The sequence below is a fragment of the Scyliorhinus torazame genome, chromosome 7 (genome assembly GCF_047496885.1).
Source record: "Scyliorhinus torazame isolate Kashiwa2021f chromosome 7, sScyTor2.1, whole genome shotgun sequence".
Taxonomy (NCBI): domain Eukaryota; kingdom Metazoa; phylum Chordata; class Chondrichthyes; order Carcharhiniformes; family Scyliorhinidae; genus Scyliorhinus; species Scyliorhinus torazame.
In genome coordinates, this window is record NC_092713.1 from 22549719 (window position 1) to 22576736 (window position 27018).

The 27018-nt window shown below is 48.6% G+C and overlaps 1 protein-coding gene across 1 annotated transcript in view; it reads right to left on the reverse strand.

Moving 5' to 3' along the window:
* The window catches only part of st6galnac3 (ST6 (alpha-N-acetyl-neuraminyl-2,3-beta-galactosyl-1,3)-N-acetylgalactosaminide alpha-2,6-sialyltransferase 3), a 283945-nt gene extending 262014 nt beyond the window's left edge, over nucleotides 1-21931 (reverse strand). The window contains exon 1 of the mRNA XM_072510419.1: nucleotides 21731-21931. Coding sequence (XP_072366520.1) covers nucleotides 21731-21748 — 18 coding nt within the window. The 5' untranslated portion in view covers nucleotides 21749-21931. The remainder of the gene's footprint in view (nucleotides 1-21730) is intronic.
* Between the last annotated feature and the right edge of the window lie 5087 nt (nucleotides 21932-27018).

The following is a 27018-nucleotide window of genomic DNA, read 5'->3' on the forward strand; positions in this document are numbered from 1 at the left end:
CCAGACTGCTTCACTGTGACACTGACTGCGATGACACCGTTCCCAGACTGCTTCACTGTGACACTGACTGCAGGACACCATTCCCAGACTGCTTCACTGTGACACTGACTGCGAAGACACCGTTCCCAGACTGCTTCACTGTGACACTGACTGCGATGACACCGTTCCCAGACTGTTTCACTCTGACACTGACTGCAGGACACCGTTCACAGACTGCTTCACTGTGATGCTGACTGCAGGACACCATTCCCAGACTGCTTCACTGTGACACTGACTGCGATGACACCGTTCCCAGACTGTTTCACTGTGACACTGATTGCGGGACGCAGTTCCCAGACTGCTTCACTGTGATGCTGTCTTGGTGGGACACCATTCCCAGACAAACGCTTGTGCCCACGTAGCTACAGTGACGGGACGCTGACTGTGACACAGGGGAGAATGGATGGGGTACCCTCAGTGGTCCCAACCAGACTGAAAGGAAATGTTTACACCGTCTGTCTAACAGGAAAAGAGAGCTCATGAAGGAAACGCATTCAGGATTTGACTGCAAATGGCGAAATCATAGGGAAACCAGGAAAAAATACAAAAACACACAATGGATTTGATAAAAGAAAACCCAGCAGAAAATGAAAAATATTACAGGGCTCCGCAGTAAGGCGAGGGAGAATGGGATTAATTGAATAGCCAGGATGTTTAATTTAATGGTTTCCTGCAGTTTTAAGAACGGGTGCATTAATGAAAGTGGAGAAACAGAAGAGGAATTTTTCTCTCGCTGTCCTACATTCTGTTTCATTAATCATGTGTGATGTGCTGTTTTGATACAATACACTTCTCATGATTAGGTTCAGTGCAATTCGAGCGGTAGTTTATAAATTCTGGCGATGGCTTTTTACCAAATCCTGCAAGAGGTATCATCGTGCCCTCGTTTCTTTCTGCAAACCTCCCTGAACACTGTCGTCAATAACATTATTCTCCATCCTGACACCTCAACTGAAGGAAGACAACAAGCACTGTCAGATGGGCGAGACAGCTGTTTGGAGTGACAGGGGTACTGTTACCAGAATCAAACACAGAAGGGGATTGTTCAGCACAGTGCGACAGGGGATGGGATGGTGGAGGATGGGGTGGAGGGGGATGGGGTAAGGATGGCGAGGCGGGCAATGGAACAGGGATTGAAATTGGAGTGGGACGTGAATGTGGGCAGGGATAACTGGTTGGGGCCGAGAGGGTTGGGGAAAACAAAGAGGAGACGATTATATAGGTGAAGAGATACGGGGCAAGAAACATTCAGGCTGCCATGTAACATCCACATCTTAGGTGGGCATTGAAGAAAAAAAAAACATTTTCCAGTATTTCGTGCTTACTGCAAGTAAGTGTTTGTGAGCACGAGTGTGTGGACAGAGAGGCGGACCCCAGTGAATTGATATGCAGGGCATGTTTCCATCTCAGTCTGTCCAGCTCAGATTCACTGAGCTGGAGTATGGTTTGGAGACACTCCGACACATATATGCAGGTTGCTTTTGAAAGTTTGCTTTAGACTCCATTCAGACTGCGTGGAGCGGTCAGGATTCAGAGCAAAGTTGATGTGCAGAACGGGCTGGAGATTGAGGAGCCACAGAAATTGATCCTGTTCCAACAGGTACGATCTGCGGGATTCTCCGTCGGCGGGATCCTCCGCTTGGCCGGCAAGCACACCCGCGCCCGTGGGTTTCCCGACGGCGTGGGGGTGGTTACAATGGGAAACCCCATTAACCAGCTGCAAGAACGGGGAATACCGCTGACGCGAGCGCACGCTGCACCAGAAAAGGGGGCTGACGGGATGGAGAATCCCGCTCAATATATTTGCCACCAGTGAGGAGCAAGATAAAGACTGTCGGAAAGAGAACCAGAATGTTTTCATAGAATTTACAGTGCAGAAGGAGGCCATTCGGCCCATCAAGTCTGCACCGGCTCTTGGAAAGAGCACACTCCCCAAGGTCAACACCTCCGCCCTATCCCCATAACCCAATCATCTCTGCATCGGAAGTGTTCCACAGAATAATGCAGCAGATGATGGAAGGTATCGAAGGGGTTCGCGTATATGTGGACGACATCATCGTCTGGTCTACCACCCCGCAGGAGCACATTGATCGCCTCCAACGCGTCTTCCGACGAATCCATGAACATGGTCTCCGCCTCAACAGGGCCAAATGCTCCTTTGGTCAAACAGAACTTAAATTCCTCGAATACCACATTTCACAGTTTGGCGTGCAGCCGGATGCTGACAAGGTATCTGCCATTAAGGCCATGAAGACACCAGAGGACAAGAAGGCGGTCCTCCGCTTCCTGGACATGGTAACTTTCCTGGGGAAATTCATCCCGAACCTCGCCTCCCACACCACGGCTCTCAGGAACCTGGTTAAGGAGACGACCGAGTTCCAATGGTTCCCCGCCCACGAACAAGAATGGCGGGAACTCAGGGTGAAGCTGACCAAGGCCCCGGTGTTGGCATTTTTCGATCCGGCCAAAGAAACAAAGTGACGTCAGAGGGAAGATGTGATCTGATTGGTTGATAGCAAATCTGCCCCAAATTTTAAAAAAAACACAGCTAAACTCGTAAACTTAAATTAAACTAATTAATTAATTAGAGATGGCTGGTTAGGTGATGTGCTTGAGCTGCTTGATGTGGGAGCTGGCAGATCCCATTGCGAGCTGCAGCGACAACATCTGCAGTAAGTGTTGGCTGCTCGAAGAGCTCCGGCTCAGAGTTGATGAGCTGGTGTCTGAGCTTCAAACACTGAGGCACATCCGGGAGGGGGAGACTTACCTGGACACTGTGTTTCAGGAGGCAGTCACACCTGTCAGAGTAAGTAGTTTAAACCCTGCCAGTGGCCAGGAACAGCAGGGTGTGACTGCAAGTCAGGCAGGTAAAGGGAACCAGCAGTCAGGAACTCAGGATCCTCAGCCCTTGACCCTGCCCAACAGGTATGAGGCACTGGCTCCCTGTGTGGATGGCGAACAGGGCTGCAGGAAGGATGAGTCAGCTGACCAAGGCACCATAGTTCAGCAGGCCATTCAAGGGGAGGGAGTAAATAGGCAAGTTGTAGTTGTAGGGGATTCTATTATCAGGGGGATAGATAGTATCCTTTGTGAGCAGGATAAAGAGTCCCGCATGGTATGTTGCCTGCCCGGTGCGAGGGTGCGGGACATCTCTGACCGGCTTGAAAGGATACTGGAGAGGGAGGGGGAAGATCCAGATGTTGTGGTCCATGTTGGTACCAACAACATAGGCAAGTCTAGAAAAGAGGACCTGTTTAGAGATTATAAAGAGCTAGGATTCAAATTAAAAAACAGGTCCTCAAGGGTCATAATCTCCGGATTACTGCCCGAGCCACGTGCAAATTGGTATAGGGAGGCAAGAATAAAGGAAGTTAACACGTGGCTGAAAGAGTGGTGTGGGAAAGAGGGGCTCCTTTTCATGGGACACTGGCATCAGTTTTGGGACAGGGGGGACCTATACCGTTGGGATGGTCTCCACCTGAACCGAGCTGGGACCAGTGTTCTGGCGAAAAGAGTAAATAGGGTGGTCAATAGGACTTTAAACTAGAGATTGGGCGGGGGGGGGAAGGGAAAGTCAGGGAACCAAGAGGTGAAGTAATCAGTGGGAAGCATAGCTGCTTAGGAATACAAAAAAGCACAAAAAGACGAACTCAGGAGAGGTTACGATAGTCACCATCCCACAAAATATGATACAGTGTATGGAAAGGCTCAGTAAACCAAGGTCATTTATCTCAAGAGGCTTGGAATATAAAAGCAGGGACGTACTGTAGGGTGCACTTTCCAAGAGCCGGTGCAGACTCGATGGGCCGAATGGCCTCCTTCTGCACTGTAAATTCTATGATATTCTATGACGCAAAGTACTTCTTTAGTCCCTCAGCTATTTCCTTGTCTCCCATCACTAGATTACCAGCGTCATTTTGGAGCGGCCCAATGTCTACTTTTGCCTCCCATTTGTTTTTAATGTATTTAAAGAAAATTTTACTATCATTCCTAATGTTACTGGCTAGCCTACCTTCATATTTGATCCTCTCTTTCCTTATTTCTCTCTTTGTTATCCTCTGTTTGTTTTTGTAGCCTTCCCAATCTTCTGACTTCCCACTACTCTTTGCCACATAGGCTTTCTCTTTTGCTTTGATGCATTCCCTAACTTCCTTTGTCAGCCATGGCTGCCTAATACCCCTCTGATAACCTTTCTTTTCTTTGGGATGAACCTCTGTACTGTGTCCTCAATTACTGCCAGAAACTCCTGCCATTGCTGTTCTACTGTCTTTCCCACTAGGCTCTGCTCCCAGTCGATTTTCGTCAGTTCCTCCCTCATGCCCCTGTAGTTACCTTTATTTAACTGTAACACCTTTACATCTGATTCTCAAATTGGAGATTGAATTCGACCATATTATGATCACTGCCTCCTAAGTGTTCCCTTACTTTAAGATCTTTAATCAAGTCTAGCTCATTACATAACACTAAGTCCAGAATGGCCTGTTCCCTCGTGGGCTCCATCACAAGCTGTTCCAAAAAGCCCTCCTGTAAACATTCAATGAATTCCCTTTCCTTGGGTCCACTGGCAACATTATTTACCCAGTCCACCTGCATATTGAAGTCCCCCATGATCACTGTGACCTTGCCTTTCTGACATGCACTTTCTATTTCGTGGTGCATTTTGTGCCCCTGGTCCTGACCACTGTTAGGAGGCCTGTACATAACTCCCATTATGGTTTTTTTGCCTTTGTGGTTCCTCAACTCTACCCACACAGACTCCACATCATCTGTCCCTATGTCGTTTAGTGCTATTGATTTAATTTCATTCCTAATTAACAAGGCAACCCGACCCCCTCTGCCCACCTCTCTGTGTTTTCGATAGGTTGTGAATCCCTGGATGTTTAAATGTCAGTCCTGAATCCCCTGCAACCACGTCTCTGTGATGCCTACCACATCATACCTGCCAGTCACAATCTGGGCCACAAACTCATCTATGCACAGGTGGCATTCGCCGCATCCAATCTGCCCGCCACAGACGAACGACTCATCCAGATTCGTCGTGAGACGGCCAACCATCTCCTGCTCCAACGTGTCATGCGCCACCTGACAGACGGGTGGCTCAAGGGCCAATGCCCTCAATTCTATAACATTAAAGATGACCTGGCGGTGGTAGATGGAATTCTACTAAAGCTGGACAGGATCGTCATTCCGCACAGCATGCGGAACCTTGTCCTTGAGCAGCTCCATGAGGGCCACCTGGGAGTGGAGAAATGTTGCCGACGGGCCCGTGAGGCAGTGTACTGGCCTGGAATCAACGAGGACATTGCCAACGCCGTTCTTAACTGCCCAACATGCCAGCGTTTACAGCCTGCTCAGCCAAGGGAGACCTTGCAACCCCATGAGTTGGTCACGTCCCCCTGGACCAAAGTGGGCATCGACCTGTTCCATGCACTTGGCCGGACTACGTCCTCATAGTGCACTATTTCTCAAACTACCCAGAGGTAGTTAGGCTACACGACCTCACCCCAACTGCGGTCATCAACTTGCGTGCAAGGAAACCTTCGCTCGCCATGGCATCCCGCTCACGGTCATGTCCGACAATGGCCCGTGTTTTGCCAGTCAGGAGTGGTCCAATTTTGCCAAACGATACAACTTCACACATGTCACTCCCCCAATCCAATGGCAAAGCTGAAAAGGAGGGTGCACATTGTCAAACGACCCCTGTGCAAGGCGGCCGCTGCAGGATCCGATTTTTACCTCGCCCTGATTGCTTACAGATCAGCTCCATTGTCCACCGGCCTGTCACCGGCTCAATTGTTGATGAATCGCACGCTGCGGACGATGGTGCCGGCCGTTCATGTCCCCGACTTGGACAACCTTTCGAATGCAGTTGTCTCGGGCCCAACACAAATCGGTGTACGATGCCCGCGCCACGGATCTGTCTGCTCTGGCTCCTGATGACGAGATCCGTGTCCAACTTCCCGATGGTGGTTGGTCCATCACCGCTGTGGTGCTCAGACAAGTGGCTCCCAGGTCATTTTTGGTTTGTCTACAAGACGGCTCTCTTCTTCGCTGAAATAGGCGGGCACTACGACTCCTTCCTCGCTCGCCACCAGATCATCATGCCCTGCCTCGCCGTCACGACGAACCCGTCATGGACTTTGCAGACCTCCCTTTCGCTCTGCCACCCTCTGAGTCAGGCAGAGTCCCGCCCATTCCAGAACAGGCGGCCCCTGACCCACCCTTGAGGCGGTCAACCAGAATTTGTCGCCCACCTCAGAGACTGAATTTATGAACTGCCTGAATTCATGGACTCTTGGAACTCATGAACTGATTGTTTTGTTACCCTGTTTGATTAACTCACTGGTTTGTACATACTGTTGTTCTGGTCATATTTTGTGTTACATACTGTCCATCTGCACTAGACACCTTCCACTGTAAATATCTTAAGGGTTTCTGGACATAGTCCTGTGAATATGCTCGCATGTGCCACACATAGTTAGGAACATTTGCATACTGCATTATTTATTGCCACAAACACATATTTTTTTTAGAAAAGGGGGGATGTCATAATATACACATCAGTATATGATGGTGCAGAGACACACACTGACTGACACACTGCAAGACCAATCAACACAGCAGCCAATCACCAGTAAGGTACGGTCACTATAAAGACAGAGGGCACTAGCTTTCCCGTTCATTCGGGATGCAGCCTCTGAGACGGACAGAGCCCGCAGTCAGTAGCACAAACATCCACCATGTGCTAGCAGTATAGGCTGGTCAGGTTAGGCATAGGTCTTCAGTCAATCTAACATAGTGTCGACCCACAGTGCAAGTATGTTTAACAGCTCTTAGTTAAATAAAATAGAGTTGTACTATTACAAGTGTTGGTAGCCTGTCTATGTTACTGCTAAGGTAAACGCAGCCTCCACAGATCCAGAGTACCCAACACATCAGAGAGAAACTATTTTTGTTGGCTGGGGTGTCTCGGACTCAGGGTCATAGTCTAAAAATTGGAGCCAGTCCTTTCAGGACTGAAATTAGGAAAGATTTCTGCAAAGGGTTTGAGAAGTTTCGAACTTCCTTCCACAAATAGCTACTGATGCCAGATTAATTCTTAATTTCAAATTCTAAATTGATAGATTTTTGTTCCGTCAAAGGGTTCCGTCACAGGTCATCCATGGCTCAATTGAATGGTGCCACAGGCCTTCCTATGATCTTCTAACATTGATTCTTTTGTTGGAAGAATCTGCCTCTTTTCGTGAAGGAGCAGCGAAGTTTGAATTATTTTACAGCTGGTACAATGTTGTCTGGAGGACGATGACTCAATCTGCCTCTGTCCTCTTTGTCAGCCCCGGTGCCTATTTGTTGACGATCTACTTTGATGGTGAACTATTTTCAGAACACCAATGGTCATTTTTGCCTTTCATCAGTCTTGATTTCTGAAGGTTTTTTTTTTAACCGCGGCGATTGATGGCCTCATCCATCAGAAGAAGCAGGAGAGCATTTTCTTCAGCGACTATTCCCAGCTCAGGTGCAATCCGTCCTGCGGACAATTGACCAAGTAGCTTCAATTCATTTACTTGTCATGGTTTCATTGTTATTTGTGAAGTTCAATTTAAGTAGAGACCAGCTCCTTCCCTCGCCCCCCCCCCCCCCCCCCCCCCCACCCATATCCTTTTAAATGGACGTCCTTCTAGAAAGTCAGAAGATCGCGGGATCACCTTTGCCGGGGCCAGAAGATCCCACTGACGGGAAGGGCGGGAAAATTCTGCCCCTCATTGCCACAACACTATTCTGACGCAGAGTGGGGAGTCACCACCTCAGACCTAACTATGGTACACGTCATCATCATCACCCCTGTACCAAAAAAAGCCAAGCAGCATGCCTTAATGACTATCGTCCAGTGGCTCTGACATCCATCATCATGAAGTGCTTCGAAAGGTTAGTCATGGCACAAATCAACTCCAGCCTCCCGGATTGCCTTGACCCACTACAGTTCACCCCCCGCTGCAACAGGTCCGCAGCAGGCGCCATCTCCCTGGCCCTGCACTCAACACTGGAACACCTAGATAACAAAGATACCTATGTCAGACTCCTATTTATCAATTACAGCTCAGCATTCAGCACCATTATTCCTACGAAACTCATCTCCAAACTCCCTCTGTGACTGGATCCTGAACTTCCTAACCCACAGGCCACAATCAGTAAAGATAGGCAACAACACCTCCACCACGATCAGCCTCAACACCGGTGCCCCACAAGGCTGTGTCCTCAGCACCCTACTGTACTCCTTATACACCTATGACTGTGTGGCCAAATTCCCCTCAAATTTGCTGATGACACCACCGTAGTGGGTCGGATTTCAAACAATGACGAGACAGAGCACAGGAATGAGATAGAGATAACAATAATAAATCAAATCAAATCAAAGTCTGAGAACGTCACATGCTGAACAGTGATTTTTTAAAATATAAATATAAATTTAGAGTACCAAATTCTTTTTCCCAATTAAGGGGCAATTTAGCGTGGCCAATCCACCTAACCTGCACATCTTTGGGTTGTGGAGGTGAGACGCACGCGGACACGGGGCGAATGCGCAAACTCCACACGGACAGTGACCCGGGGCCGGGATCAAACTCCTCGGCGCCGTGAGGCAGCAGTGCTAACCACTGCACCGCCGCGCCGCCCTACATGGTGAACAGCGATATATGTTGTGTAGTTTATGCAATGACGGTGGGATGGAGAGATTACTAATAGGCCAGATTTTATATGTGCTTTTTATTTTGAAGCACTGCTTAGCTCTGTCTTCAACAGCACCATTGTTTTTTTTTTCAAAATAAGCTATTTCCAAATGGGCAGAAAGAATTGAACCCATCGGAAAGGAAATCACTGTGAGTGACTGCTGGGCAGGATTGTGTCAATCAGATGACTTGGCTCTAAGATAGGCAAACAAAGACTGATCGACTACAACTCAGACTGAACCATTTATTCCTTTCCAGAGTTGACCTAGTCCTGTTAAGGATTTCCCTTATATTTACGATTAACGTTCAGAATGAGGATATCGCATGACTTAACATTCACCGATGGCCTCTGTTGTATTAGATTTGTATATAAAATACTTCTTTCCTTCCCTTGTTTAAAATGTGAACAATTGGTATTTTACTCCAGCCTATGTAAAACATGAATTATGAATCATTTGAAGTGCGGCTGGCTGTCAATTAGTGAATAGAATACATTTGATAAGTCATAGACACTGCTCTCCCAGACTCCCATTGGACCTTCCGGCAGTGCAGCCACTTTTAACTATAATTGCGTAGTTTATTTCCGGAGTGACTGAGGACCCTCCAGCCTCAGGTCCTTCCTGTCGACCTTCAGATGTTGACAATTTATTTCTTCTCTCTCTCTCTCTGGCAGTCGCATTTAGAATTTGCCATTCCTCCAGCCAGTCGTCTGACCCTTTACGACTCGATTTAGAACAAGTAGCACATGCTCAGGAACTCGGCTCAACGGCAAGAAAATCCAGAGAATAATGCAGCCCAGTGGGCAGCACGGTAGCACAGTGGTTAGCACTGTTGCTTCACAGGTCCAGGGTCCCGGGTTCGATTCCCGGCTTGGGTCACTGTCTGTGCGGAGTCTGCACGTTCGCCCCGTGTCCGCGTGGGTTTCCTCCAGGTGCTCCGGTTTCCTCCCACAAGTCCAAAGTTGGATTGGCCATGCTAAATTGCCCTTAGTGTCCAAAAAGGTTAGCTGGGGTTACTAGGTGACGGGGATAGTGTGGAGGAGTAGGCTTAAGAAGGGTGCTCTTTACAAGGGCCGGTGCAGACTCGATGGGCCGAATGGCCTCCTTCTGCACTGTAAATTCTATGAAATTCTGTGATCAGGCCCGCATTGGTTCTTTTGAAGAGAAACCTGGTTAGGCAGCCCCCCCCCCCTCCACATTTCTCACATCCCTGCATTTTCTCTTAACCCCCCACATCATATCTTTATCAAATTCCCTTTTGAATCCACGACTGAACTTGTTTCCACTTATCAGATCGCGCGGAGCAGGCGTGATGGGCTGAATGGCCTCCTCCTGTTTTCCGATTCCAAGTCCCAACCCTAGCTTTTCCTCTGCCTGCCGCCGCCCCCCCCACTGCCTTAGACATCGCCGCTCGCCATCGAAGCTTCGGGCCGCAGGAAGCAAGCTTTTCTTTTCTCCAACTTCCCCTCCCCTCCAAACCCTTCACAAAATCGTAACGGGCCTCCCGCGCTCAAAGGAAAACTTGCTCATCTTCTCCCGTCTCTGAGGGAACCTGCGCTGTCTGCCCCTGTCAAACCTTTTCCACATTTTAAACCCACCGTCCCCATAATCTTCTCCACTAATCTCTTTCTCTTCAAACCGGCTCCTCCCTATATTGTGTTCCGAGAAGATGGAGCTATCACGGGGTGCTCATCAACTCAAATCGGCTCAGCTTGAAAGAAGATGAATATCTGATCCCCCTGTACATTAATCCCGGCATTTTGTATTTAGAGCGGATCACAATTTTTAGCACATCCATTAACATCTCAGCCCTTTTAATCTCAGCTTCAGGGAACCGCTGGCATTTCCACGCTGGCTACAAAAGCAAAAACCGAGGAAAGCTCTGTGTGCTCATGTTTTGCTCGTCGTTTTAACCATGACAGCTGCTTCTGAGGGAGTTAGCAATATCCGCCTTATCGTTCTGCTACAGAGGGAAGGCTTCTGAGAGCAAAAGAGGCAAATGGAAATAAATCTTCTGACCTCAATCAAGCCTAAAGTTGATTTTCACAGTGCTAAACACGCCAATTATGAAAATGTTAATAAACACCCCTGAAAAGTTAGCTACATGGGTATGTAGCACGGCACCACGGTCGACGGGCCTCTGGCTTCACAGCAGGAAGATCAGTCCTGATCTTCCCGCTCCTTCCGAGTCATTGCGATGACATTATCATAAATGGAGAGAATTGTAAGGGTTAATGTAATGTCGAAATCAACCACTTGAGGGAGCTGGATGTACAACTATATAAGGCATCGACGCTAAGCCTTGTGGGTGAGAGGTTGAGGAGAAAGCTAGAGGACAGACTGAAGGAAACATAGTGTGAGTGAGAGCAGATTATAGTGTGAGTGAGAGCAGATCATAGTTAATGTAATAGTGTAGAGATTAGTTGTAGATTATATGTTTATTATCAACTGTGTATTATACAGGAGTAAGTCGAATCCAATTAAATGGTGTCAATAAATGTGTTGCTTTGTTCAGGTTAAAAGCTATTTGTGGTCTTTGTGGACACTATGCCAACCATCTTTAAAATTAGCAACACAAAGAACACCACAGTTACGAAGACATGTTAAAATTCCATTCAAGCATTCTTGCTGGGTGTAAATTTGGCCCTGGAGTTGAGCTCAAACCCACAACTCCGCAGCTCAAGGGAGTAAGTGGAAAGCAGCACTGCCCTAAAACCAGATCAAAGTGAAAAGATAAGGCAAAAAGGTGAGGTTCATGTGAGAGTACTTTTAAGACATGGATGTTTAAGCAATGTACCTTTAAGAAAACAGTGATGTCAGAAAGTGGGTGGGGCTGAGGTCAGGTCAGCCATTTTGCAGTTTAGTTTTGCAGGTTTAGTTTTCAGTTTTGAAAAAGAGCTGGTGTGTGTCTGTGTTTGCAGTGAGCTGTGATGTCTGCCATAAAAGACCATCTCTGGTTATTTGGGTGATTTAAACTTATAATAGTGAAGCCTTTAACCTGATGTGATTTTGTTAAGTCTCTTGGAAGTTTGAAGGAACATTTTAAGGAATTATTTACTGTTGCAATATTTTCTGAGTTATCTTTGAAGTAAGGGGTGTTAAGAGATCCAATGTTTATTTAAGATGTTAAGTTGAGTTCATGGAATAAACAGTGTTTTGTGTTTTCAAACCCACGTGTCCATAATTGTAATCCCACACCTAGGGAAAAAGCCGTATGCTAGGAAAAGCAACAAATACATTAAAGGGAGAGGTTGGTTGAACTCCATGATACATTTTGGGGTTCTGAAAATGCCTCGCCCATAACATTGAGCAAAATGCTCCTCAACGAAACCGCGCCGAAGCAGCTTCCCCAGAGTGTCCATCACTTCTGTACAGCACCGAGTGTCGACAGTTTGCCCCGAGCCATCTGTGCCTCGAATAAGCAAATTAAAGACAATCGAATGGTAGAATAATACAGCATAGAAGGGGGCCATTCAGCCCATCACAGCTGTGGTAGCTCAAGTTGCCAAATTAATCTCACTTCTCCGTCCTTTTCCGATAGCACTCTAATTTTTTTTCCCTTTGGTATTCTAAAGGGACTCACACTTCAATTCATTTTAATGATGTGCTAATGCACAGTCTTAATTCATCCCCTTAATCTGCTCCCATTTCTAACAATGCCAGTGACAGATCCCACCCAGCAATATTGGATCCTAATGTTTGTTATCAGCTCAAGATGCTCAACACAAGTTGGGGAGTGGAGAATCTATCTGCCGTATGAATTTGCCACCTGTAGTTCAGTGGCTGATCTGATCTGAGCTGGACGTCATGTCTGTAAATTGGCCAGGAGACAGTTGATAATGTGGTGACTCTGTGAAATAAGTAATAATTTCCTCTGATGGCGCCAGCAACCAACCCCCTCACCCCGCCTACCCGCTTCCACGCTCACCAGCAATTCCCCTCCCTCAATTAGTGACCAGCAACCCCTTTCCCTCCATTCCCAGTCCCATGCTCCAATGTCCTTTATTTTACTTTATTAGAGTTGATCATCCGGCTTCCCGATGCTGTGGATGAGACACGGGACATCCTGTTCCCCCGAAGGGGTCGGACGGCCAGCAGCAGGGTCACCAGTGCCACCTGGGAGATAGTGGCCACGGCCGTCAGTTTTCTCAGCATGGCCATGTGGACCACTGTCCAATGTTGGAAGAAGACCAAAGGCTTCCACCGAGCTGCAAGGTGACGTTACCACCTCTCTCCTGGCATCCGTTCTGCCTGACACCCCTCAAACTCCCACCCGCCACAAACCACTGACTAACACCTCACTCCCTCCCAACATCTGATCTTGGTGCTGGTTCCTCAGCACCCACTGGCACTCACCAGCACAACTATTTCATGTGCAGTGCCCACACATGCCACCTGCCATAGAACCCTGATCCATCAAGCACACGGCTCACAAAGCCCCCTCTTTGTTCCCTCAGGAGAAGCGGGAAAGAGCCAAGATGGGGGGGGTGCAGTGCGGAGTACAAGAGATCTGAGTCCTCATCCCCGATGAGGAACGGGCGCTGGAGATGGCGGTGTTGTCTGAGGAGAGAGTAGTCACCGACAGCGAGGTTGGACTGCGCCACAGAGGTGAGGATCTATTGCCCCTTCACCCAGATGACCTGTCTCCACCAGCGCAGACACACACACCTCTGTGGACAGGCCTCTCAAGCACAATCTGTGAGCACCACACAGTTGTTGATGCACTCTCCTGTCTTGTAAAGTGACTCACTGACAGTGCCGGCTCAGGCCCACCCCCCTGGGTGATGTTACTCAGACTCTTGGGGGGTGGAACAGGGTAGTCTGAGGGGTGGGGGGGGGGGGGGGGTGAGGTTTGGGGAATGGCTGGTAAAAGGAGGGGAATTGTGGGAGCGGGGGCGGAGCTGACGGACAAAGCCTCGTCCTATGAGACTCGGGTGACTATGAGGGCCACCCTGGTCCATCGGGATGCCAGGCCCTTGCGGCCGCCTGTCTTCACCCTCCAGCACCTCGTGCGGCTCATCCCCGTCTTGTCCACCAGCCCCTCCTGGTCCAGCTTCTCCACCTCAAACGAGGCAGCATGTCCCTCCTCCTCCGCCAGCATGTCGTCCCGCTGCTGTGCCAGGTTGGTAAGCGTGGAAGCGGGTAGGGGTAGGCCGATAGATTACCCCCCAAAATTTCCTGCGGCACATGCTGTCCGTCATCTCCTCAAAAGGCCTGTACACATTGGGCCATCATTGTCGTTCCCCTCTGGGTTCCTTCTCGGCCTGATGGGCGGCTGGGTCTTCAGGGTGTGTTGTGGCTCCTTGCACACGGGGTGCTGCCTCCAGCCTGCATCGACGCTGCTGCCTTCTCCGGCGCCTGGCCACCTGGGTCTGGCACCAGCACCGCGAGCGCATCCTCTGTGGTACAGACACCAACATCTATTTTCTATCTAAGGAACTGGGGAAGGAGACAGACCGACAATCAGTTAGGACTTCCACCCCGGGACCCTCAAATCCCCAAACGTCCTCCACACTTGGCGTCCCGCCTTCTCTCAGAATGCCATCCACCGAAACCAGTTGTGTTGGAGAATCTCGCTCTACAGACTCACCCCCGGCCACAGCAGGAGCCCCGAGACCCCAGACCCCTGCCGGGAACATTCGGGAGACCATGCCCAGGTGCCCTCCACTGATCCACTTATTCACCCTTTGGTCATGAGGATCTCCCCAGTGCTGAAGCCCATCTCTTAAGTGTTCGATTGTTGGCTGCTGACTCTTCCAGAGGTCAGGCTTGAAAGCATGATTGAAAAGTGATCATCTGAGACATGGCACGTGTCCCCACGATAATCCACTTAAATATTTTGTTTATTAAATGGTCAACAATAATAAAGATTTGAAAATCAACTACTTAACATTCCATATATCACGCTAACCATTAAACAACAAGGAAACGTCACCGTTCCATATGGTACCAATACAAAGCTTTATCAGCTTATTTTCGACGAAGAAAATCAGACAGTATCACCCTTCGCAGGTTCCTCAACAGAAACAGAGGACGTGTTCTTATGTCCAGGACTTTGTTGTAGAAATGATCTGTCCGTCATATGTTCCTTGTTCCACGTATCAGTGCCATTCTCCGTCCAGGAGCCGCAGCTGTGCAGGCCCCACCCACATGGCACAATCACACTGGAACCAAACCCTGGCATCCACATATTTCACTGGCGCTCAAGGTGCAGTTGAACATCCGTGACCTCCAGCGTGTTTAACCCGTGGTGACATGCCAGTTACATGCAGCACTCGCCACACCAGCAACAAAAGCATCAGCGATCTGCGAAAGCATTTCTTCAACAGGGTTAGCAGGTGGCCCATTTGGATCATACATCCCTCTGAGCCCGATGTTCCAGGATCCAGAAAAAAATTGTCCTTCTTTCCGGCTGCAGAAAAGGAAGGAAACAACAACAGCGGCCTCCAGGCATCTGCAGCCACCAGCAAGAGCAAGTGGCAAACACAACCTGCAGCTGTGAAGTGTTCTCACTGCTCACAAGGCCAATTCCTTATTAGCACAACCTTCAGCTGTAAAGTTGGAGGCTGCTCACAGTCAAAGGGAGTTAAACCTACCTTCAGCATATAACCAAGAACAGGGCTTTGTCCTGGAAGTGTTTGGTAGGATAGACAGGCGGCAGCTGCAGTTGCCTCTGTTAAGGGTATCCACAATATTTAAAGATGGCTTGAAGACCTCACAGATGAATTCCCCCTCAACCGCCTCCACTTCCCCCCCTTCCTGCTTCCTTTCTTAACAGCATAGGACCCATCGCATTTCTGCCTCCCTTCAGAACACCAGAACTAGGAGCGGGTCATTCGGACCCCTGAATCTGCTCCACCATGGAGCAAGATCGTGGCTCGACCTTTGACCTCAACTCCACTTTCCTTATATTCATCTGAAGCCTTTAGCAGTTGATGAGCGCGAAGCAAAGCCTTTGTGTAAACTACTCAAGCATCATGTCATAACTCAGTGTCAGTTTGGATACGAGTTCTCCTGTGAATTCCTTGGCTTGTAAACAGTGCAGCAAATCAACACTTGTTAATTTGAAGCAAGTCACTTCCAGTCATGAGGCACATGCTGAAGTGAGCTGGCTGTCTCCTTACCATTCACCAGAGATATTTTCTCTCGCCTTCCACAGCTTGAAAAACAGCTAAGTCTTGTCAGCTTTTTTATCTTTATATATTGGTGAGCCTGACCTTCTGAATGAAAAACATTCTTGGGATGTCCAAAGGTCTGCAGGTTAGGTGGGTTGGCCGTGTTAAACTGTCCCTTAGTGTCCAAAGATGTGCGGGTTAGGTGGGGTTACTGGGTTACAGGGATAGGGTGGAGGAGTGGGCCTGGGTGGGGTGCTCTTTCAGAGGGTCAGTGCAAACTTGATTGGCTGAATGGCCTCCTTCTGCACTTTAAGGATTCTACGAATGAAAGACGCCCTCATAAGAACGGGATTTGGATCCCGACTCATTGATCGACAGTTCCTACGCGCCACAGCCAAAACCCCACCGACCTCCTCAGGAGACGAACACGGGACTCGACTGACACTTCATTATCCAGTACTTCCCCGGAGAGGAGAATCTATGACATTGTCTTCGGAGCCTTCAACACATCACTGATGACGACAAACATCTCGTCAAGGCCATCCCCAAACCTCCACTACTTGCCTTCGAACAACCGCCTAACCTCAAACAGACCATTGTTCGCAGCAAACTACCCAGCCTTCAGGAGAACAGCGACCACGACACCACACAACCCTGCCTTGGCAATCTCTGCAAGACATGCTGGGTCATCGACATAGACACTACCATCACACGTGAGAACACCACCCACCAGGTACGTGGTACATACTCGTGCGACTTGGCCAATGTTGTCTACCTCATACGCTGCAGGAAAGGATGTCCCAAGGCCTGGTACATTGGTGAGACAATGGAGACGCTACGACAACGGATGAACGGACATCGCGCGACAATCGCCAGGCAGGATGTTCCCTTCCAGTCGGGGAACACTTCAGCAGTCAACGGCATTCAGCCTCCGACCTTCGGGTAAACATTCTCCAAGGCGGCTTTGAAGACACACGACTACGCAGAATCGCCGAGCAGAAACCGGTAGCCAAGTTCCGCACGCATGAGGACGGCCTCAACCGGTATCTCGGGCTCATGTCACATTACATGTAACCCCCACCATATTGCCTGGGTTTACAGAGTCCTTTTAACTTTCCTGGCTTGAGACAATTCACACCTCGATTTCCTGTGATAATCACTCACTCCACTCACACTGTCTGTTCCTGTAAAGACGTGTTTACCTGTAAAGACTCACATTCGAAACATTCTTCACATTCCAATCTGTAATTACCTTGCAATTGTGCCTCTACTATATATGCTGCGTCTGTGAACCTGTCTCCACTTCACCTGATGAAGGAGCTGCGCTCCGAAAGCTTGTAATTTCGATTAAACCTGTTGGACTTTAACCTGGTGTTGTGAGACTTCTTACTAGATCCCGTCAGACAGTCGTTTGAAATCAATCAACTTCGCAGGATCCACAGAAAGGCCAGGCCGGGCGACAAGACTGCACATTTCCTTCACTAAAGGGCATTTGGGAATCAGTTGAGATTTATAAATGTTAGCTCAGGGTCCCAAGGCCCTCGCCAGCACGCCACTCACAATCGCGGGCCGCATCAACCGTCCGTCCCCATACGCCCACCCAACTCCTCCCCCCCTGGGGTCCAGGACTGTGCTAGCCACTGTGTAAGCCACCCTCACCTTGAACAAGATGGCACCTCCTCTTTGTCGTGTTGGGTGCTCTGCTCCACAGACGAACCAACACGGTTGCGGATGGTACAACTCAGTTTTATTGCTAACAATATTTACAATGGTAAACTGGTTACTGTGGTTCGTTCATTACCCTTGAATCTGTGGACCTATCCCTAACACTATCTTGGAGAGGCACTCAGCACATGGTGGATGTCTGAGCGGCTTGCTGTGCGCTCTGTGCCCTGAGCTGTCTCCTGCTGGAATGAGCGGGAAGTGTTGTGTTCCCCGTTTTATAGTGTGTATGCTCTTGCCTGTGATTGGCTGTGGTGTTGTGTGTGTATTGATTGGTCCGTTGATCTGTCCATCAGTATGTATGTATGTTTGCACCATGATGTTTACCTGAATATCATGACACTCTTGACTTTGAATGGAAACCTGAATGGAACACGTCCCACCCATCCCTTCCTTAGCCTCGTCTGACCCTTCACCCTCAAATGTGCCTCCTGCAGGAAGAAAACGTCTGCCTTCAAGCTCTTCAAATGAGCAAACACCCGGGATCTTGTAACGGGGCCATTCAACCCCCTCAAGTTCCATGTCATCACCGTCTCTGAACCCCTCCCCCCTTCTGCTAGGGTCCGCCATCCCAACCTATTTCGGGGACCTCATTAGATCCCAGCTCCCCTCGAGGCCGGGCCCACCCAGGATGGCCAGCTGAGATTTTAATGATGACCCCTGGCACTTACACCGATTCCAGCTTTTGAAATATTAATTCTTCGCCATGTTAAATGGCCTGCAGTTCTCGAAACAGCGACTGCTACGTAAAGGGGACAGCACGTAGCCCAGTGGTTAGCACAGTTGCTTCACAGCTCCAGGATCCCAGGTTCAATTCCCGGCTTGGGTCACTGTCTGTGCGGAGTCTGCACGTCCTCCCCGTGTCTGCGTGGGCTTCCTCCGGGTGCTCGGGTTTCCTCCCACAGTCCAAAGATGTGCAGGTTAGGTGGATTGGGCCCTTGGTGTCCATAAAAGTTAGGTGGGGTTACTGGGTTACAGGGATAGAGTGGAGGCAGGGGCTTAAGTAGGGAGTTCTTTCCAAGGGCCGGTGCAGACTCGATGGGCTAAATGGCCTCCTTCTGCTCTGTAAATTCTATGATTCTATGATTCTAAATCAGCAGCACTGTGATAAACAGGAGACACCATTGGGGAGGGGTTATAGCCCCCGGAAAAAAAGCAAGTGGGGTTTGGGTCAGGTGGGAAATTTGAAACTTTAACCTGTTGTATTGTCATGTGAGAGTACCTTTAAGAAATGGGTGTTTATAAATGGGTGTATATAAATATCTGTAGTGAGAGTACCTTTAAGAAATGGGTGTTTACTACTGCAGTGATGTCAGAGAGTGGGTGGAGCTGGGCTGTCTGTCAGCTTTTTACTTCCGTTTTAGGCTGTTTGCTGCAGGGTGTATTTTAGTTTTGTTTTCAGTGTTGGAGCTGAAGCCAGACCAAGCAGGTGTACTGCTGTTCTCTCTGCCATCAAAAGACTATCTCTGGATCATTTGGTGAATTCAGAATTATAAATTTTCTCAATAGTGAAGTTAAGTCTGATGTCTTTCTGTTTTGAAGGTTTTTTAAAGTATTATGGATGTTAAAAGGAAAGCTGAAAGGATTACTTAGTGTTGTATTCTTTGGGGGTGGTATTTGAATTGATGGTTGCTAAGATGTTCACTGTATGTTTTAAAAAGGTTAACTTGAGTTCATAGAATAAACATTGTTTTGCTTTAAAAAATACTTTTCAATGTCTGCTGTACCACACCTGTAGAGTGGGCCGCGTGCTCCCCATACCACAATCTAGTAAAAGTTGTGGGTCAGGTGAATTCCATGCTACACTTTGGGGTTCTCTAAACCCTGGCCCATAACAGAATTATGAACCCCCCACATCTGGCATTCACAGAAACAAACAACCAACCCATTACCCAGGCAACAGGTTCTTCAATTAAAGATTTCAACGAGGCTGTGGGCTTTCAGATAATCTCTCTGTATTAACTTTAACGCTGGCTTACTGAGTGAAACCAGGCAGCTAAAGGATGTCAAGGGCTACTGCTTGGTACAGGTAAGTGTTTTGCCAGCACTGCTTGTGAGCCAAGAGGAACAGCAGTGCTTGCCCTCCGACCCCTTCAAATAAACAGCCAAATCCTGCCTCGCAATTGGGCTGCTGCTCGGAAGCAGATTCCAAAAATGCTAATCAGGTCCCGTTGATAATTTCAACCAATACCTCTCTCTGCCACTGGGCTAATATTCTCGTGACACCTGGAAAAATAAGATCCTTTCCAACCAGCTCCCACAGCCCAATACCTCTCCCATCACGATTATGATCGACGGCATGATCCTGGAAATTGTGAGCCACTTTCCGTGTCCTGGGGGCCTCCCCCCTGCCGAAGGCAGACATAAATGAAAAAGAAAAATCATTGCTTCCTCCAATGTGGCGGCTCAGCATTCGGCCGGCTGAGGAAGAGAGTGTTTGAGGACCAGGATCTCAAATTAGAATCTATACAGTGCAGAAGGAGGCCATTCGACCCATCGAGTCTGCACCAACCCTCTGAAAGAACACCCCACCTAGTCCCACTCCTGCGTAATCCCGTAACCTAACCTGCACATCTTTGGACACTAAGGGGCAATTTAGCATGGTCAACCCACCTAACCTACACATCTTTGGACAGTGGGCGGAAACCGGAGCACCCGGAGGAAACCCATGCAGACACGGGGAGAACGTGCAGACTCTACACAGACGGTCCCCCAAGGTGATTAAAGTCAAGGGTTTACCTGGCAAAAGTGATCCCCGTGCTTCTAGATAGTCCGGAGACTTGGACAATCGATAGCAGACACCTCAAAACACTGGAGAAGTACCAGCAGCAGTGCCTTGGCAAGATCCTCCAAATCTGGTGGCAAGAAAGGTGATCCTCCCCCAAGTCATCTTACCCAGCACTGAGGCGCTAATCATTCAATCGCAGTTCCGCCGAGTGGGGCATTTTGTCTGCGCGCCTGACACCAGATTCCTGAAGAAATTGCTTTTCCCTGGGCTCTGTCATGGCGGGAGACTTCCAGGAGTTCGGTGGGAATGCTTCAAGGATGTCTTAAAGCATCCCCGAAGGGGGTCAAACATCCCGGTGGAGAAGGCTCGTCTGGGAAGGCAGCAAATGCATCGAGAGGCTTCGTCAGGAAGGTTCAGGGGCGAGGTCGAGGCAGGGGAAGGAGCACAGAAACCTCCAAACAGCCCAACCACCTGACCCTTCAAACACCACGAGCCCCGCTTGCTTTTTTAAATATAAATTTAGAGTACCCAATTCATTTTTTCCAATTAAGGGGCAATTTAGCGTGGCCAATCCACCTACCCTGCACATCTTTGGGTTGTGGGGGCGAAACCCACTCAAACACGGGGAGAATGTGCAAACTCCACACGGACAGTGACCCAGAGCTGGGATCGAACCTGGGACCTCGGCGGCGTGAGGCAGCTGTGCTAGCCACTGCACCACCGTGCTGCCCCTAACCCCCGCTTGTAACAGAATCTGCAGATACCCATTGGGCCGATCGGCTGCCACTGGAGTGGGAGCAAAGTCAACCTCAGTCCCACAGGGCTGCTTAAGGAGGGAAGATTGGGACCATTAACACATTGACAACGATAAATGGGAAACACATTCATGTAGCCACTGAAATGACACCAGGATTTAAAACTTTAAACTTAGTTCGAAAGAAGCCTGAGAATAGTTAGCCCCCGCCGGTTTCAAGTTTTTGTAAAAGTTAACTACAGCCAGATGCAGGCAATTAAACTCTGAAGGAAACATGACAGCATTGATTCCTTGTCTCCAGCCCCCCACCCCCACCGTCTCACACACACACACACACACACACACAGACAATTCCTTTGAAAGAATTCAGCCCCGGCGAAGTAGATCGGCATCTGGGGCCTCTTGTCTTGCAAGACTCGGCAAGGCAGACCCCTATTCTGACCTCTTGCAAGCGGGTGAATCAGGCAGTCAAAAAGAAGACGGGGAGGGTTAAAACATCAGAGCAGAATCGATCGGCAATCAGTCTGCAAGTTGGAGCGAGCGTGGAATGAAAGCAGCTTTAATTACCTGCCTTGCAGAAGAAGAGGAAAGAAAACGAATCCCTCTTTCTCGAGGGTAACCGGTTGATTTAGAGACAGATGATTTACCTTGCCAGGGCAGGACATTTCTTCTCTTCTTAGCACAGTGCCAGGGAGGAGATTTCCCCACCCCCTTTTTAACAGACACAGTCCCAGTGTGTTTTCCACGGAGAGATCGCAGGGGCTGTGGAAAGCTCTCTGCTGCTGCTGCTTGTCCAGCAGGAACAACTGGAGAGGCTCCACAGCTGAAATCCGTTACTCATGTTAGTTTTTTTTTTCTTCCCATGCTCTGTTGGCTTTTTCCCCTCCTCTTACTGGCTGGAAGCCAGACTAAATACCGTCTCTGATCACGTGACTCACAAGTTGCTCCATGGACTCACGGGCACAGTCTCCTCCGAGGCCCAACACATTAACTCCTCTCAGAGGCCTGATCGTTACTCTCCTGTCCAGTTTGTGTTATTTTTGTCCCTTTGCCGTGCACGCGGTGTCCACCCCTCTCCAGATCTCAGGACAGGACAGCCCCGGCAAGGGGAGGAACGCAACAACGTTTCGGGCAGAATCCCGGCAGTGGTGGGAATTGTCCGGGGAGGCAGATTCGGCGAGAATCAAATGACCGGTTCTCCGACGTCAGAATGCCGTTCTCCCGACCACCGCGGCGGGTTAATGGCGGGCCGACATTCCGGCCGGCCAATGTCAGGGACCCATTTTGCGTCTCACAAACGCCCGTTGCCAGGCCGACAGACCGGAACCTTGTTCCCCCCCCCCCCCCCCCCATCAAATCTTCCCCCGCCAGCGGGAATTTAGTCCGTTCTGTTTCATGACTCAATGCAGACGGCCGTGCGCCTGGTGGTGGAGGCTTCCGAGGCTTACTGTGCGCCCGACGCTGTCTTCCCCATTCTCGAAGAGCACCCTCGGGTGCCAGGAGATGGACTGCGTGTGAAGGGGTGGGGAAAGCACAAAATTGGGTGGAAGACATGAAGGGAGGGTTGAAAGCAGGAAGGGGAGGGGGTGAAGGATCTTTGTAAGGGAAGGGGCAGAATATTTCGTGGGCCGGGCCTTGTAGAGTCCTATGGGGAGAATTGAGGGCACTCCGGGTAAGGTGCGACAATCATAGTGAGAGGGGGAAGTGGAATGTGGTAGGTTGGAGGAGCGGTCAGGGTGTGTGTGTCTGTGTGTGTGTCGCAATTGTACTTCTCACTGGGAGGGCATTTGAGGGGGACAAGATAGGTGGCACGGGAACAGGGGCGGGCAGTGCCAGGGTAGGCATTGGCACCATAACATGTGTGAGTTCTGAGGGAAGGGAAGGCATTTGGAGGTGGATGATGATAGGGTCCCTGGTAACGGAGGGAGGTTCAAGGGTTAGAGGGGAAAGTAAAGGTCACATTGGACGGGTCAGTGATGAAGGAGGGGTTGTTGATAGGTGACAGGAGGAGGGTATAAGGGTGTGGAGGGTGTTTGATAGGAGACGCTCATCGTCTCTGTAGAGCAACAGCTCACCAGCAAAGCAATGCCCTTGATGTCCAATTGCCATGCACTGAGATGGGAGGAGCTTCTGTTCACTCTGAGCATTTGTCATTGGCTGCAGTAGGACTGGAAGAAGCTGGATGTGTACAAGGGCCGTGCTGGTGAATTGCAGCCAGCTCATGGCTACAAACCTCATTCCTCCCAGGGCAATGGCCCTGCCTGATAATGCCTCAAGTCATGAGTCTTTCCATTATGACAAGGAAAAAGTCTCTCAATAGCAGGCTTCTCTAAACCTTTCGCGTGGTCGGCGGAGGGACGACACGTTTCTACTCTTAGCCACTCGGCCAAACACCAAATTTCAGAAAGATGGATGAATTTAAAAAAAATTGAGTATGAAGAAAATAAACGGCCTGTGAAGCTGTCCACCCACCCAATCTGACCCCAAATACACACTGACATACACACTCACCCCAAATACACACTCTCACATACACACTCTCAACACTAAATACACACTCTCACCCCAAATACACACCCTCACCCCAAATACACACTCTCACATACACTCTCTCACTCTAAATACACACTCTCACATACACACTCTCAACACTAAATACACACTCTCACCCCAAATACACACCCTCACCCCAAATACACACTCTCACATACACTCTCTCAACACTAAATACATACTCTCACCCCAAATACATACCCTCACCCCAAATACACAGTCTCACATACGCACTCTCACATACAAACTCACCCCCAAATACACACTCTCACATATGCACTCTCACATACAAACTCACCCCAAATACACCCTCTCACATACACACTCTCACTCTAAATACACACTCTCACATACACACTCTCAACACTAAATACACACTCTCACCCCAAATACACACCCTCACCCCAAATACACACTCTCACATACAAACTCACCCCAAATACAGACTCTCACATACACTCTCTCACTCTAAATACACACTCTCACATACACACTCCCAACACTAAATACACACTCTCACCCCAAATACACAACCTCACCCCAAATACACACTCTCACATACAAACTCACCCCCAATACACACTCTCACATAAACACTCTCACATACAAACTCACCCCCAATACACACTCTCACATAAACACTCTCACATACAAACTCACACCAAATACACACTCTCACATACAAACTCACCCCAATACACACTCTCACATACAATCTCACCCCAAATACACACTCTCACATACACACTCTCACATACAAACTCACCCCAATACATACTCTCACATAAACACTCTCACATACAAACTCACACCAAATACACACTCTCACATACATTCTCTCAACACTAAATACACACTCTCACCCCAAATACACACCCTCATCCCAAATACACACTCTCACATAAACACTCTCACATACAAACTCACACCAAATACACACTCTCAGATACAAACTCAGCCCCAATACACTCTCTCACATATACACTCCCACATACAAACTCACACCAAATACACACTCTCACATACACACTCTCACATACAAACTCACCCCCAATACACACCCTCACATACAATCTCACCCCAAATACACACTCTCACATACACACTCTCACATACAAACTCACCCCAATACACACTCTCACATAAACACTCTCACATACAAACTCACACCAAATACACACTCTCACATACACACTCTCACATACAAACTCACCCCCAATACACCCACTCACATACAATCTCACCCCAAATACACACTCTCACATACACACTCTCACATACAAACTCACCCCCAATACATACTCTCACATAAACACTCTCACATACAAACTCACACCAAATACACACTCTCACATACTCTCTCAACACTAAATACACACTCTCAACCCAAATACACACTTTCACATAAACACTCTCACATACAAACTCACACCAAATACACACTCTCACATACACTCTCTCAACACTAAATACACACTCTCACCCCAAATACACACTCTCACCCCAAATACACACCCTCACCCCAAATACACACTCTCACATACAAACTCACCCCAATACACACTCTCACATCAACACTCTCACATACAAACTCACACCAAATACACACTCTCTCACACACACTCTCACATACAAACTCACCCCAATACACATTCTCACATACAATCTCACCCCAAATACACACTCTCACATACACACTCTCACATACAAACTCACCCCCAATACACACTCTCACATAAACACTCTCACATACAAACTCACCCCAAATACACACTCTCACCCCAAATACACATTCTCACATACACTCTCTCACTCTAAATACACACTCTCACATACACACTCTCAACACTAAATACACACTCTCACCCCAAATACACACCCTCACCCCAAATACACACTTCACAAACATACTCTCAGCCTAAGTACACACTCTCATCATAAATACACACTCTCACATATACACTCTCACCCCAAATACACACTCTCACAAACACACTCTCACCCGAAATAAACACTCTCACATACACACTCTCACCCCAAGTACACACTCTCACCCCAAATACACACTTTCACAAACATACTCTTACCGAAGTACACACTCTCACATACACACTCACCCCAAATACACACTCTCACATACACACTCTCACCCCAAATACACACTCTCACCCCAAATACACGCTCTCATACACACACTCTCACCCCAAATACACACTCTCACATACACACTCTTCAGAAATACACTCTCTCTCACACACTCACCCCAAATACGCACTCACACATACACACTCTCACATACACACTCACCCCAAATACACATTCTCACACACGCACTCCCCCCCAAATACACAGACTCACATACACACTCTCACCCCACATACACAATCTCACAGACATATTCTCACCCCAAATACACACTCTCACATACACTCACCCCAAATACACACTTTCACAAAAATATTCTTACCCCAAGTACACACTCTCACATACACACTCTCAGCCTAAATACACACTCTCACGCACACCCTCACCCCAAATTCACACTCTCACATATACACTCTCACCCCAAATACACACTCTCACATACACACTCTCACCCGAAACACACGCTCTCACATACACACTCTCACCTGAAATAAACACTCTCACATACGCACTCACAGCCCAAATACACACGCTACCATACACACTCTCAAACACACACTCTCACATACACACTCCCACCCCAGATACACACTCTCACCCCAAATACACACTCTGAGCCCAAATACACACTCTACCATAGACACTCTCAAACACACACTCTCACCCCAAACACATACTCTCACACCAAATACACACTCTCACCCCAAATACACACCCTAGCATGCACTCTCACCCAGAATACACAGTCGCACACACACTCTCACCCAAATACACACTCTCACACATACACTCTCACCCGAAACACACGCTCTCACATACACACTCTCACCTGAAATAAACACTCTCACATACACACTCACAGCCCAAATACACACGCTACCATACACACTCTCAAACACACACTCTCACATACACACTCCTACCCCAGATACACACTCTCACCCCAAATACACACTCTGAGCCCAAATACACACTCTACCATAGACACTCTCAAACACACACTCTCACCCCAAACACATACTCTCACACCAAATACACACTCTCACCCCAAATACACACCCTAGCATACACTCTCACCCAGAATACACAGTCACACACACACTCTCACCCAGATACACACTCTCTCACACGCACTCTCACCCCCAAATACACACTCTCACGTACACAATCACCCCAAATACACACTCTCACATACACACTCTCACCCCAAATAGACACTCTCACCCCAAATTCACAC